General features: G+C 41.6%; 1 protein-coding gene across 1 annotated transcript in view; it reads right to left on the bottom strand.

The window, feature by feature from the left end:
- Positions 1-15,156, bottom strand: part of LOC308088536 (neural-cadherin) — a gene marked incomplete at both ends in the record, with an annotated part of 375,895 nt that overhangs the window by 48,143 nt on the left and 312,596 nt on the right. Inside the window, one exon of the mRNA XM_080433011.1 lies at positions 714-978. Coding sequence (XP_080289137.1) covers positions 714-978 — 265 coding nt within the window. The remainder of the gene's footprint in view (positions 1-713; positions 979-15,156) is intronic.

Below are 15,156 nucleotides of genomic sequence, written 5' to 3'. Positions count from 1 at the left end.
ACACACACACACACACACACACACACACACACACACACACACACACACACACACACACTATAGCCTTCAAGGTTACATACATTTGCCAACATGAAATAGAATGTTTTTTGACTGGACTGGGCTTAACAGGAGCTTGTGCCAGAAACAGTATTAGATTTTAATGATTACCAGGGTGCAATCGGAGCCTACCTTGACATATCAAAGATAATGATGTTCACGTAATCCTTGGACTCACACTTACAGAATCTGGCCTTGGAAGATCTGGCCTTGAATGAGACACGGAACCCCAACTGCCCCACTGGAGTTGTTCTGAGGCCAATCGTATGGGGCTGCAGCTATTCTCAGCAGCTCCCATGGTGCATATGAGAAATGTGAAGTGAACTACTGTATATCAGGTAGACTTACAAAGGAATGTAAGTGTAACATTATGCCCAATCTACACCTACGCTTTGGGAATCTATTTTCACTAAACTAACCAGTGAGTCTCTCTTCATCTCTTCAGGGCAGACTACTGATCATTCCCCATCAGGTTTCATGAACATCTGGCCATCCTTTCTCTAGCTATTTTGCTATCAGACAAACAAACAAACAAACAAACAAACAAACAGAATGGGGTGGGAAAATAACCCTCGTCCAACTTTGTCAGCAGAGGGAAAAAAAATAAAGAATCAATGTAGTGTATGGTAACGTATGGAAATGTCGTTTCTGCCTACCCTGGAAGGTCCTGTTCAGTCCTGAGGGGAAGGCGTTTCCCAGCATTACCACGGTGGGGTCGATGACAATTTCTCTGCTCCGTCCCCGCAAACCAGTGACCTCTCGTTGACCTCCGCCACCATCCAAACGCAGGGTCATCTCATTGTCGTGGCGATCCAGGACCACCTCGTGCCATTCGCCATTGTCCAAGCGATAGGTGGGCAGGGTAAGGTTGTAGTCTCCATCACCCAGGTTGTATAAGACACAGAGGAGCCCCTGATAGATCTAGAGAGGGAGTTAAAGGGAGGTGAGCACTTCAGATTTGACTTAGATCTCAAACTTTATATCCAAATTGATCCAGTCCAGAATACTTTCTGTGCTGTGAGCATTTTTTTTCACTCCAACTTCACCTCATTTCAGCAGAAATGACAAAAACCTAGATTATTAAGTGAAAATGTGCAGGGAGCCTGAGCCAGCTGGAGTTTGTCATGTCAAGTTGGATCCTGCTGTGTTAAGGCAAAATATTAAAGTCAAGGTCTAACTAAAAGAGAGGATTTTCTGCAGAAAATACAAGGTGGTGTGCTGTGCCAATCAACAGTGTTTCTTCCTGGTTGCCAAGTGATGACTAGTCAGTCCCGGGTGTGTGGACAGATATTACAGAGGATGTGATTTAAACAGATGCAAATTAAAACAAGACATACAGTGGAGTATAACTCTTCAGAGGATTTCAATTTATTTCAATAACTCATTTACAACTTTCCTGGAGGCCCATTGTTTGTTGTCATCAGCCTGTATATTCTTTTTCTCTCTGTACATATCTCATCAGAATGGCAAACCAATCAGCAATCATCCCACACACTTTAAAAACTGGATTACACTGAATCACTGACTACAGTGTATGTTGAGCATGGTTCACTACGTTGAGCATGGTTCACTACATTGAGCATGGTTCACTATGCTGAAGCATGGTTCACTACATTGAAGCATGGTTCACTACGTTGACGCATGGTTCACTACATTGAAGCATGGTTCACTACATTGAGCATGGTTCACTACGTCGAGCATAAGGTTCACTAAGTTGAGAATGGTTCACTACACTGAAAAGGGTTCACTACGCTGAAAATGGTTCACTATGTTGAGAATGGTTCACTACGCTGAAAAGGGTTCACTACGCTGAAAATGGTTCACTATGTTGAGAATGGTTCAATACGCTGAAGCATGGTTCACTACGTCGAGCATAAGAGTCACTATGTTGAGCATGGTTCACTACATTGAGAATGGTCCACTATGTTGAGCATGGTTCCTAATGTTGAGAATGGTTCACTAAGTTGAACATGGTTACTTGAAAATCCAAGAATGGGCATGGTTTGATACCATTTCAGCGTTAGATAAGGGCAATGATATAGCCTTCATCCAATGTATCTTTTAAGCAACCAGAATAAGAATACCAAACTAGCGGGTTAACGTTAAACAAATGATCTTGATCTCTTGTTTGTATAATATTTATTTAATATTCATAATTATATGGAGTTGGAACAACTGATGTTAGGGAGGTTTGACCAAGGAGAAGACAACCAATCACAACTCTAACCAGCCACCGGCAACTCCACCCCGTGCCAACCCGTGCCAACCACTCACCCATCTCCAATCAAGCGACAACTCCTCCCCTGCCAACTACCGGGGTATTTAAACCCAGATTCCAAAAACGGCGGTGTGCTAGTTTCCAGTAACCCTCCCTCCCTCCCTCTGCTTTTCTACTTCTATCCTATTCTACAGGTTCCAGGCGGGGTCCCTTAATCTACCTCTGCACGGCTAACGCCTCGGACCCCTAAGCCAAAGTATCTGGGTCCACGACCCACCCCCCCCCCCCCCCCCTGGAATCGCCCTCCTTGGCCTCGCCCCCTCTTAATCACACCTGCCTTCCCATGTCCAGTGCTCTTGACCATCTAAGCCGCACACTCCACGCTTGCGTGTAGTGATGACCTTAGATGATCACGCCGGCACTCACCCCCATGCCCTTGGCCATCTAAGCTGCACACTCCACGCTTGCGTGTAGTGATGACCTTAGATGACCACGCCGGCACCCCGAATGTCATTCCGTGCCTTGGCCATCTAAGCCGCACACTCCACGCTTGCGTGTAGTGATGACCTTAGATGACCATGCCAGCACCCCCCATGCTGTTCGTGCCTTGGACATCTAAGCCGCACACTGCACGCTTGCGTGTAGTGATGACCTTAGATGAACATTCGGCACTCAGCATCATGGCCGTTTATGCCGCACGTCCCATGCCTCGCATGCGACGCGCCCATAAACGACCATACTCCAACAGCAAAAGATGTTGTTCGTGCCTTGGTCATCTAAGCCGCACACTCCACGCTTGCATGTAGTGATGACTTTAGATGAACATTCGGCACTCTGCATCCTTGGCCGTTTATGCCGCACGTCTTATGCTGCGCATGCGACGTGCCCATAAACGACCATACTCCTGGGTTTATTCAATAAACAACCTTAAACCTATTTTGTCTGATGCTTGGTCTTTCCTAGTGAATTATCTAATATTCAATATAATAAATATGTATAATATTTATTTGGGTGCCACCCACCCAAATCTCATTCTTGCATACAGTATATGTGTATGGAGTATGGACCCAATGGTGCTCAATGGCTGGTTTGGATACATGGTCAAATAATTTAACTGAGATCAAATGGATGTTCTATTTGTGCACTTTCTAAGTTGAATTAACACTCAGGATTTGACAGTGTACTAGTTGTATCTCCTGCTGTAGTTATCTGACTAATGGATATCAAGTGGAAGAGTTACACTGCTCTACTAATCACACTAATGTGTTCAGGGTTCAGGGGTTTTGGTGGATACTGTGTGTGTCCCATGCACACACGCACATACTACTGTACATACGCACGCAAAAAAAGTCTCATAGGCTCACCGATTTTCTAGATCTGTTAGGGAAGGAACGGAAAAGAGAGTCACAGAAAGAGAGAGGTGGCAGGAGCAGTGTTGGGGGTTAACGTGTTACAAGTAACGCTGTTACTGTAATCGGAATACTTTTTTGGGGTAACGGAGTAACCCAACGCGTTAGTTTTGCAATTAGAGTACTCGGTTACTTACTTACCTTTTCCAAAATAATGGCGTTACTTCATTACATTTTAGACCCTGTTCTTTCTGCTGCCACAAAGGAAGCTCTCTGTCAACGGAGACTTGCACGGATGTTACACGAAAATCGGAGACTGATGCCTTGCAGTCTGTGGTGATTGCGTAATCATTCTATTCAATGGGTTACCACTTTTGGTATTCACGTTATTTTTTTATTTATTGATGAAAGGAGGAGAACGTCGATGCAAATCTTGGCTTGGTGAAGCCCAGCGCAGCAACACATCGATAGGCTACACTCTTGATTTTATGTTTACCAAGCTTCCTCGCAGAGGGGTTTAATCGTCGGTAACGCAAAGATAATCTAACTTACTTTCAGTTACTTTTCTCAGAGGGCAATCCTGTAACGTAATGGAATACTTTTTAATGGCAGTAATCCTGTGAGGTAATGAGTTACTTTTAAAAGTAAAGTTATCCAACACTGGGCAGGAGAGAGCAGACCTATAGAGAAAATCAGAACATTTAAGAATGTCTAGATGAAATGAGAGGGGAAAAAAATCAATCATTTTTCTCATGGTTCCACAACCCTTCCCCCTCCCCCTTCCTCTCAGCTCTCAAGATAAAAATGATTCCATTTCAGTTTGGCTTTGATGCTAATCACTTGGTTATCACTGGGCAATATTAACTCATTCACTGCCAGAATTATTGCTGGCCGCGTTTGCCCACTGCCAGAGATTTTTCATTGAAAAAAAAAAGTACGCAGGAGCCGAGATACAGAATTTTTAAGTTTAAAGTTAACAAGGAAGTGGATAGGAGTCTAGATCTTTGAAAAATCATATCTCCTTTGGGTCAAATTTGAAAAAAATAAAATTACGTTTTTTACGTCAGTGGCAGTATTGGTTAATTACGTCAATTACGTCAGAGGCAGTGAATGAGTTAATTTAAAACACAACCGTGTGTGTGTGTGTGTGTGTGTGTGTGTGTGTGTGTATGCGTGTGTGTGTGCACTCCTGGGTGTGCATGTAAGAGGGCAACATTTCAGGAGAGTGACTCAGTATACGTGTCCCACTGTGCATCATTTGCTCCCCTTCATGTGTTGTTCTCTGCTTTCTTTCTTCCCATTTTCTCTCACTTTCTTTATGATGTGCTTCTTTACCGTTCCTCACTCTGTCTCTTCTCCTCTCTACCTTTGTTCCCTCCCTCCTTCCCTCTATTCCTCCTCCCCTCCTAAGTGCAGTATTGGTCGGCTCCAAGGTTGTTTAGATGGAGAACTGCAGCTCATTTCAAGTCTCTGTGATGAAATATTAATTATATTTGGAATCCACTGGGGCGGCACTTTTACCAAGCGCACACTGAGTACTGTGCACAGCCACCTGATTTTACCCCCAATTAAAGCTGAATAGAGCACAACAATCTGGCTCCAGCTTGTTCCCTTGGTGGGGTGTATTCATAATGTGTGAGTGTATACGTGTGTGTATACGTGTGTGTGTGTGTGTGTGTGTGTGTGTGCGTGTGTGCGTGTGTGCGTGTGTGTGTGTTGACTGCGTACATTTTCTACATATGCAAGTCGTGTCCATGTGTTTAGTTTTCCTAGAGCAGTGGTTCCCAAACAGAGGGGCGAGGTCCACTGGTGTGCCGAGACAAGTCCAGGATTTTGGCACAACCGCCAGTTGTTATTGCAATATGACCATACAACTATACAAAATGTGATGAATTGTGTTTTCATTTACTATATCAGTACTTTGTGCGCATTAATTTCCCAATACAGATGCAAATACATAACCCTAAAAAATATAACACACTTTCAATCTGGCGGCACTATTTTGGGCAGCTTCATGCATTGTGAGCTTCCAAGATCGGCTATTTTCACAATCAATAAAGTTGTGTCTTGAGATTTTAACTTGCCCGTTGGTGTGCCTAGGCACAAAAAGTTTGAAAACCACAGCTTTAATGTTACAGCATGATGTGTAAATCTACTGAAACTGTGGGTGGATGATGTACGCCAGTGATGTGGTACACGTGCATATGTTTGGTAGAGGAACTGGTGGGAAAGGCATTATGGTTTGAAATTACACGGTAAACTCTGTAAATCGGTCATGGCTGGTCCAATTTAATAGTCTAGAACTCAAAATCTGCTGTATAAAAACACAACTCGATACTGAGGTCAGGTATTACGTGATGCCTTGTTGAAATCTAGTCATGAGCAGAGGAACTCTTCCCTCTCTTTTGTATCTGTCTCTGTCGTACATACTTTAATGATACGTAGCCTGCGAGGTTAGTTCAGGCAGTATACACTCGAGAGGTTACAGACACGCATGTGGCTGTATACAGTGTCAGGCAAGACCCATACGTCATACACTGACGTGGCAATCAGCTGACCAATTGGGCGGGTTATTTAAGCTCACCTAAATCTGCGTTCCTTCCGCTTTGTGTGTTCTGGTTTGTTGTTATGCGGCTGTTTGCTCCCACCGCCACCCCAGCACTACCAGTGCGCTCTGCTATTGGTTCTGTTCCTCATGGGGGGTTGTTATTGTATATCTATCTCCCTGCTCTTAATGGTTAATGATGGTTGTCTAATTGTGCAGGGCAGGGAGAAAAAATGTAGCAGAGCCTGAACGCCAAGATAAAATATTACATCCACACTTGTATTCTCATTCTATAATATTGGTTCAATCTATTCATTCTATTATATTGGGTCAATCTATTCGTGAGTTATCTGACTGAACTGTAAATAGGCATAATCCATAAATAAGACAAATACAATATAAAGACAACTAAAATAATAATAAGACAATAAAAATAAAATCTCCATCAGGAAAAGGAAAGGTTAACTGAAAGAACAGAACAAATTCCAATGCTACTGATATTTTACTGGTATTGTATGTATTGTATGTCTTATTGATGAATTGAGTACAATTGACCACAATGGACCACAATGGAAACAAGTCCCTGGGGCTTTTTGTGTAATCCTTTCAGCATTACGTTTGACTGTACTACTTGTACTGTTAACAATCTTGTTAGTAAAGTATTCAATCAATCAATGCAGCTCTGTATAAGTTGTCATAATAAAGGCCATAATGGCACATGATTAAAAAAAATCACACCCTGTGTGAAGTCTTCCTAGCTAACCACAATACTGAATGGAGTCAACCAATATATATGCTTTGATCTGAAAGAGCCACTTAACATCTTGACATCAATGGTAGTTATTCCTGCCTGAGATGGAGTTCTCGGAAGAGTGTGCAGAGTGTTCATTACATCATTGTCTTCTATGGGAATATTAATAAGTCTGTCTCGTGTAGCTGGCATTAATGAAGTGGGAAGTCTAAATATCTTTTGAAACAAAATCTTTTTGGCAATAACATTGTTTGCAAATCTTAACTGCAGCGGCAATTATTTTGTACGTTTGGCCAGATCTGTGCTTTGCCACAATTCTGTCTTTGAGCTCTTCTGGAATACCCTTTGGTCTTACCATTATCATTTTATCCTTTTTCTTTTCCTTTTTTGGGTTCTTCTTTACGTTTCTCACCAAGTCTCTCTCTTACATTTATGGATTATGTTGGTAACTGTGTTCTTAGAAATCTTAGGTTTGCCTGAAATTCTTCTGTAACCTTGGACAGATCTATGCTTTGTCACAATTCCATCTTTAACCTTTTCTGATATATGCTTTGATCTTAAAGAGCCACTTCTAGGAAGACTTTCTATTTTCTTCTCAATATCGGTTTTCCCTTTTCTCATTTCAGCCATAGTGATCTTTGACTTCTACTTTACTGTTCTCACGAAATGGACAGTATCTAAGTAATATACTAGTGTTACATCACAGTGGTTTTAGATTAGTTTCGTCATATGTATCACTAGCCAATCACAGCATGTGTCTTGCTAGCTAATCACAATACTGAATGGAGTCGATCAATCATGTACAAAAGGTAATTACATTTATTGAAACACTCTTTATGATGGACAAAACTATAACTTAAAAAAAACCAATTTATGTTTTTTTTTAAGTTATGGTTGCTTATATAGGGCTATGCACATGTGTCATGTGACACTGGCCAATCACAGTCCTGAATAGATTGTGATTGGCCAATCACAGCGCAGGATAATTGTACAAATTTCCAAACCTCACTTTTAGGGGCGGTTTCACTGCCCAAGATATTTGTACATTTTTCCAAATCTCACTTATAGGGGCGGTTTCACCGCCCAAAAAGAGGCACAGTTGGAGAAATATAATAATTAAATGAAAGAAAACAAAAAGACTTCATTAAAGTGACATACTTTGTCATACAGCACGTGCTGTATGACAGAGCCAAGAAGTTTAGCATTTTCAGCCTTAGGTCTAAGTTGAGCTGCTCCAAACTGACTTAATATGAGAAGATGAGCAGGAGTAAAGATCTCCCTGTCAGGACAGATCAGTGTTAAAGTGAATGACAAAAAGGGGACAGTTACACTGTAAAACCCTGAGTGTTACTTTAACTCAGAGAGTACAAATGCAACCAAATGGACCCGTTGCAAATTGATAAATGAAAACTGATTTTATTGTGTAGATGAGAGGGGCCCTGGCAGTAAAGAGTAAATAGAGAGATTGAGGGAATCATGCATTGGAAAGAAACATGGACAAGGTAAAACAGAGAGAGAACCCCCCCCACACACACACACACACACACACACACACACACACACACACACACACACACACACACACACACACACACACACACACACACACACACACATATTCTCGTGTATGTGTATGCACGGATGATGCTGCAACTGGCAGTGCGTACACAATTTGAAGCAGGTACAAAATTAAAGAAAGAAACGCTGAGAAAGAATAAATGGCTTTCGCGGATTGTGCACACACACACACACACACACACACACACACACACACACACACACACACACACACACACACACACACACACACACACACACACAACTTGCCCCGTTGTGTACAGCCAGCCAAGAGTAACATACTAATCTTTTCCCCTGATTAAAAGCAAACACACTGCATAACTATAGTGAGAAACGTAATTCCACGGTCATATAGTTACGTGGCGGGGGGGCTGCCGAAGGAGGGTATCAACACGCATCTTCACACAGTTTCATTCCACTTGCATGCTGGAATGTGTACAATATTATTGACGGTGGGTGTACCTTCTCCTCCACATTGTCATGTTGGGCATACAGGAAAGCAGTGGTTGAAAAAGTACTCAGATATTTTATAAGTAAAAGTATCAATAATGCAATTTAGAAATACTCTGTTACAAGTAAAAGTCTGGAACTCAAAATTTACTTGAGTAAAAGTACATAAGTATTGATATCAAAATGTACTTAACTCTTTGACTGCGGTTGACTCGATAACGCGTCAATTGCTAGTTTGTCCAGTTGGCCGCCGACGCGTTAGACGCGTGTTCATTGTTTAATCTCTGATCGCGCTATTCTGATTATTTTTCATTCTAGGTTTCGAGTTCCACTTACTTCACCCACACCTGCATCCGGTTTTATGACGCAGATTCCGTTTCCGGTTTTCAAATTTTTTTCCCCCGGTCATTTTCGGCCAGAATAGGGAAACACACGGTTTTTCACACGGTATAAAAAACGAACGGAGAGGTCCACTTCTATAATCTATAGTCGTGTATCACATCGTAATTTTGGCCGATCGGAGAATCTGAGAACACGTCATATCCGGTTTGACATATTTGACTGTTTGGCTCTGTTTGGGGGGGGGGGGGGTACAGTGAGTCAGCGAGCTGATGAAGGTGTCTATTTGCTGCTCTCTGCTGGTGGAACCATCGTATGTGTTCAAAACCACAGCTAGACAAACTATATGAAAATTAAATAACAAAACAAAAAAACACGAAAATCGCTGGCACTGGGGGAGTACTTTATGAAAATACTCTGGCAGTCAAAGAGTTAAAGTACCAAAAGTAAAATGTAAAATGTTTAAAAATAGCAGATCTACAAGTTCACAACGCGTCGCGATGCGACTTAAGTACAGTACATGTACTTAAGTTACTTTACACCACTGCAGGAAAGCTGAGAGTTCAGAGGAGGCATAGGGACGGACGCACGGACACACGGACAGAGGTTTGGTTGGTGAGCGATGGTAAGATTGCAAAACCCAGACAATTGTCATGTTAGAAATTAATGTTTGATCAATGCCTGTGATATCAAAGTGAGTAAGCAGGAGAGCGAGAGACACAGAGATAATGACTCTCTTGTTCTCTCTCAGCATCTATGCGTGTGTGGAGACAGAAGATAGAATGAAGCAAGAAGAGGGAAAGGATGTCAAGGAATTGATTTGGTGTTATGATAGGAATAGTATTGTGGAAGCTCAGTTGGTAAAGCACGTGCTTTTGAATCCCAAGGTTGTGGGTTCGATGCCGGGCACTGCCAACTCGGCGTATGAGGAGCACGGCTTGGGCAACAAAGACATAAAGTAATGGGGCCTGGTGGTAGGTGTGGCGCTCCATCTATTCAAAGCAATGTATTGCTTTCATTCCTGGCCTGTCCGCTGATGCGTGTGTTAGCTGTCTGGATATTTGTTGGTAACTAGCACAGGAATCCAAATTGTGTCTGCTCTCCCTGGGACGTTATGTCTGCTTACCCTGGGGCGGTTGGGACAGTATTGTTTATAGTTCCTTTCTTGTAACAAATCAACAAAATCTGACAAAAACAACAAACAGGTTTTTCCTAATTGAATAAACCCCTTCAGACCCACAGAGAAATCACCAAATTCATGTTTATTCAAGTGGCAGCCAGTCAGAAACCCTTTTTCAAAAACCTCTGCAATGCATGTTGTAGAGGAATTGCTATATACAGTGTTCAACTATTAAATATATGTTTTACTCTGAAGTAGTTGTTATTAACTATTTTGCTAAATGAAACCAACTCAATAGCTGGCCTACATAAAGACTCCATGCAGCCTATGGTAACCACAATGAGCTCATATAAACTGAAATGAAGACTCGGAAGACAGACAAATTCCATATCTCTGCAATTCATGAAAATGCCCTAATTCTTTAAGAAATGTGTGAACAAGTGGCTTTATAAATATAAGTTTATACAAATTTAGACTTTAGTACGAACAGTAGAGAGAGACAGGAAACAGTCTAACACTCCACTACAGCAACAGTGCCGTCATTTTGAGTGTCATGGCTGTGATGTTCCTACATTTTACTGTATGTGAATCTCCACTCTGCACAAAACTTTGGTATTCACCCAAAATGTTCATACCACGGACCCCCAAATTGACTTTCATTATGGCCATGGACAACCATTTAAAATCATTCTGCCCCCCACTTTGATATATAATATATCAGCCATTATTTGACTTTTTTTGACGACATCCCATCGGCAATTATGCCGCCAATGTGTTCTGATTTTTAACCACTATTTTGGGCATGTCATTATGGGCAAAAGTTTTTAAAAGATTTCAAAAAGCCTACAAGCTCACATTGCGATGTGTAGTGAGCTTGTTGGGGGAAAAAAAATGCAGATCTACAAGCTCATACAGTAGCTATGAGCTTGTATATCTGCTATTTTTGAATAGCCAACGTATAGTAAAAGGTTAAAGAGGTTAAAATGATTGTGACGCTACGTTAACTACTTTTGCTGGGGACCCCCTGGAAAAGGACCCCTGGGGGTCCCCAGACCCCACTTTGAGAACCACTGGTCTAGGCATCGGAACCCAAAACCCTGGCAGCAGTCGGGCTCTATAGTCTCTTGTCCGTCTCTCTACATTGTGTTCTGTAATGAAGAAACAACGCTGTGGGAAAACCCCTTGCAAAGCCGTGTACCTGCATGGACCATAATCTCTGGGCAAAGCTTTCAGTCGTTTTTCAGCGGTGACAGTTGGCAAAATATCTACAGCTTGTTCATCTGTTGATGCTCACAGCAAATGCCTTTTCTGTTTTCACGCCTCTCGAGTCCCATCATCAGATAACACAGGGGAAACCGACATGGGAGCAAACAGAAATACCATGGGAGCAATATGGCAGTTTACGACAGGAGGGAAATAAATGATTGCAGCCGGAGGAGAGCGGAGGAGGAGAGCGGGTTAACCCATTCAATCCGGGAACGCATCTGTGTCATTTTCGATTTTAGTCATATTTTATATTGTGGCTAGTCAAAAATAGCAGATCTACAAGCTCATAGCGCGTCACTTCGTGCTGCGCTATGAGCTTGCAGATCTTATATTTTTTAAAAATCGTGAAAATGTGTGCAAATCTTTGAATACATATATTTTTGGAAACAACATTTGTAACTCAGATCTTTGCTTCTGGGGGTCCGCGGCCAAATACATATAATTTTTGTTGTTTGGTTTGCTATATCAGTGGTGCTCCAACTTCTTCATGTCAAGGACCCCAAAAATGATATGTATTTGGCCGCGGACCCCCATCTAAAAATATTCTGTTCCAGGGACCCCCCAGAAGCAAAGATTTGAGTTAAAAATGTTTGCTTTTAAAAACATATATAGATTTGCACACATTTTCAAAATGTTTTCAAAACAAATTGCAGATCTACAAGCTATGAGCTTGCATATCAGCTATTTTTTTTTATAGCCAAAGAAATCTAAAATGACACAGATGCTTTCCTGGTCTTAATGGGTTAATGTATGTAATCAATAATAGTATTTGAGATTGCATGAGTACGGAAATACTAGTGAGCATTCTTTCTCCACTTCACGTGTAAACAGCTTAATCAAATTATGCCCGCCTTCCAACCGAGAAGCAATAACTGAGCTGTTCAGTTAATAGAAATGCAATAAGAGACATATACACAAATATAGATATGCACATGCTGTACTCATAGATGAATGCACACACTACAGTAGCTGAAACACGAATTACACATTCAGAATTTCTCTACAGCACATGGGCACTACACTGTATACCTTATATTATGACATAATAAACTACAATTTAACCCACAGTAACTGAACTGGGAGTGCTCACAGTAATTTAACTCGCAGAATTACAAAAGAACACAATAACATTATCCATATCAACATTATCCATAGAGAACAGTCTGAATCAGGTGTTTTATTGAATACAAATGAATTAATTTCTCACATTAGGGTGACCGAGGGGCTTGGGAATTCATCTGAGGAGCTGCGCCTCAACAACACGTACAGTACACATGAACACGTACGTAAGTACCCCATCCCTCACACATACACACGCACGCACACAGTGTTCTCTTTGGGTTCTCTCAATAAAAAGGAGAGCAAGCTGTGAGAAATGGTCCTCGCCACCACACACACACACACGCACACACACACACACACACACACACACACACACACACACACACACACACACACACACACACACACACACTCTTCTCTTTGGGTTGTCTGTGAGAAATGGTCCATGTTGTTGAGATTTCTTCTGCTTCGATATTAAGGACTGTATTGTTTATTATTTGCTAAAGGTGATCATTAGATGCTGATTCTTGTGATTGCCACAAGTGAAGGTGGATGAGGATGAGTTGTCTTGAGGTTAGGTCGTAAAGCTAACCTATTCTTCTACTGTATGTTCTAAGATGTCCGGTGAACTCGGTCTTCGTTGGGTCACGTCCGGAAGGGAGATTTGGTCTTTCACCAAACCCCTTTTTATGGTCATTGTGAAATGGTGAGACTGATTCTTAAAGAGGTGGTGCCATGGTTTTGCACTTTTTCTGTTTTTCATGTGTCTATGAGGTTGATAGAACTTCATTAAGCCCCCTGGTGGTGTTTTTATGGTGTTTTATGTCTTCTCTGACTATTTTGAGTTTCTACCTGGAGGCTGAAACCATGAGGGTCAAACGTGCCAATAGAAAAACAGCCCTTTAGTGACATAGTAAGAATATACCCTCCCCCTCATTATCATAACACAACAGGTGTGGGCATGAGGAGGAGGAGGGACCTAGGACAGGTGGGTGGTGCTAAGGTGGTGGAGGAGGTGCTAAGGTGCGAACCAGGAATACTTAATGAACTGGAGGCGTGTCCACATAAAAACATAATTTTAACAATTTCTGTACACTTTTTTGAAAAAAATCTTCCTCCTAGTATAACCATAATACCTGATGATTATGTTTTAGGGGGGGAAAAAATCACTGAAAATCACAGCACCCCGTCTTTGAGTGTCTGTCTCTTAGGTTAACAAATTATCTGACTTTTTATCTAGCTGCTGCTCGACGCTCTATAAGCTCGACAGCGCATCTCTGTATCTCATAGCTGCTTTTATGTATGGAATATGATGTCATACGATCCTAAGACGACGTCACGCTGGCGTCGTGTCCATAATTGGGCGTAATGTCGCGTCGTCATCGTCGTCTTGGCAACAGTCCACAATTATAGTGTTTCACTTATAGAGCGCTGCTTCACTACAACAATGCTGGTGTAACTAAGACATGATCTGCAAAAAAGTGCTTTTTACATGCATCAATTACATACTGTAGATTACATAGATTTGGTAAATCCAGTCTGTTCCTACCCAACTATTTGACAGAGAAGCTTGTAGCTTATAAAGGGAATGCAAACATACACACTACAGGCAAGACATTTCAACCACACTGGGGGATCTAGAGGAGTAATGTTGAATGCTGTTTAATGCTTAAACAAATGACAAACAAAATGACAAAAAGTACCAAGATTATGGCCCTGCATTTTAAGGGGAGCAGATTTGAAAAAGATTATAAAGGGGGGCCAAATATTCACAGTAAGAAAGCAATAGCCTGCTCTCCGAAGTCTTTCTGGTACTTTTATTTCATATGCGCACGTACAGACACAGCGTGAGGAAGGCTTGACGCCGAAACGCGTCCGTGTATGCTGTCTGTCCGTGCGCATATGAAATAAAAGTCCCAGAAGGACTTCGGAGTGCAGGCTATTGCTTTCTTACTGTGAGTCTTCATGAGCCGTGCACCCGGCAAACTGCATTATATACAGACTGAGAGTGCTCGTTTTAGTTTTCTACTGGGACAAATATTCAATCATCAAATCTCATTGCAAAGTTTGCTTTTAGTTTATCTAAAATCAGATGATTCAATACAGTGTTGCAAAATGGAGAATGTTTTCATCTTTTGAAAGGCCAACACTCTTTCCCTGATGTCAATAACTGTTGGATCTTTTCATAACATAAAAATGTCACTGAAACTGTCAAATAACATACCACTGCTAAAGCAGGCATAACAGCTTCTCAACCTTGATTTTCTCCACACACTCAGTTGTGGAATTGACAGTTTTCGGTATTCAATTTTCTTTTTTCATAGTTGACATAGACATTTTGCCAACTGTCAATCTGTGCTAAATCTGTGATAAATATAATGTACTATTGGCACCTGTTAAGAAACTAGCAACTGAGGCAGG

This window comes from Gymnoscopelus braueri, assembly GCF_963280865.1.
Source record: "Gymnoscopelus braueri genome assembly, chromosome: 1".
Taxonomy (NCBI): Eukaryota; Metazoa; Chordata; class Actinopteri; order Myctophiformes; family Myctophidae; genus Gymnoscopelus; species Gymnoscopelus braueri.
Note: the sequence above shows the minus strand (reverse complement) of the source record. Positions and strands in the feature narration are given on the sequence as shown.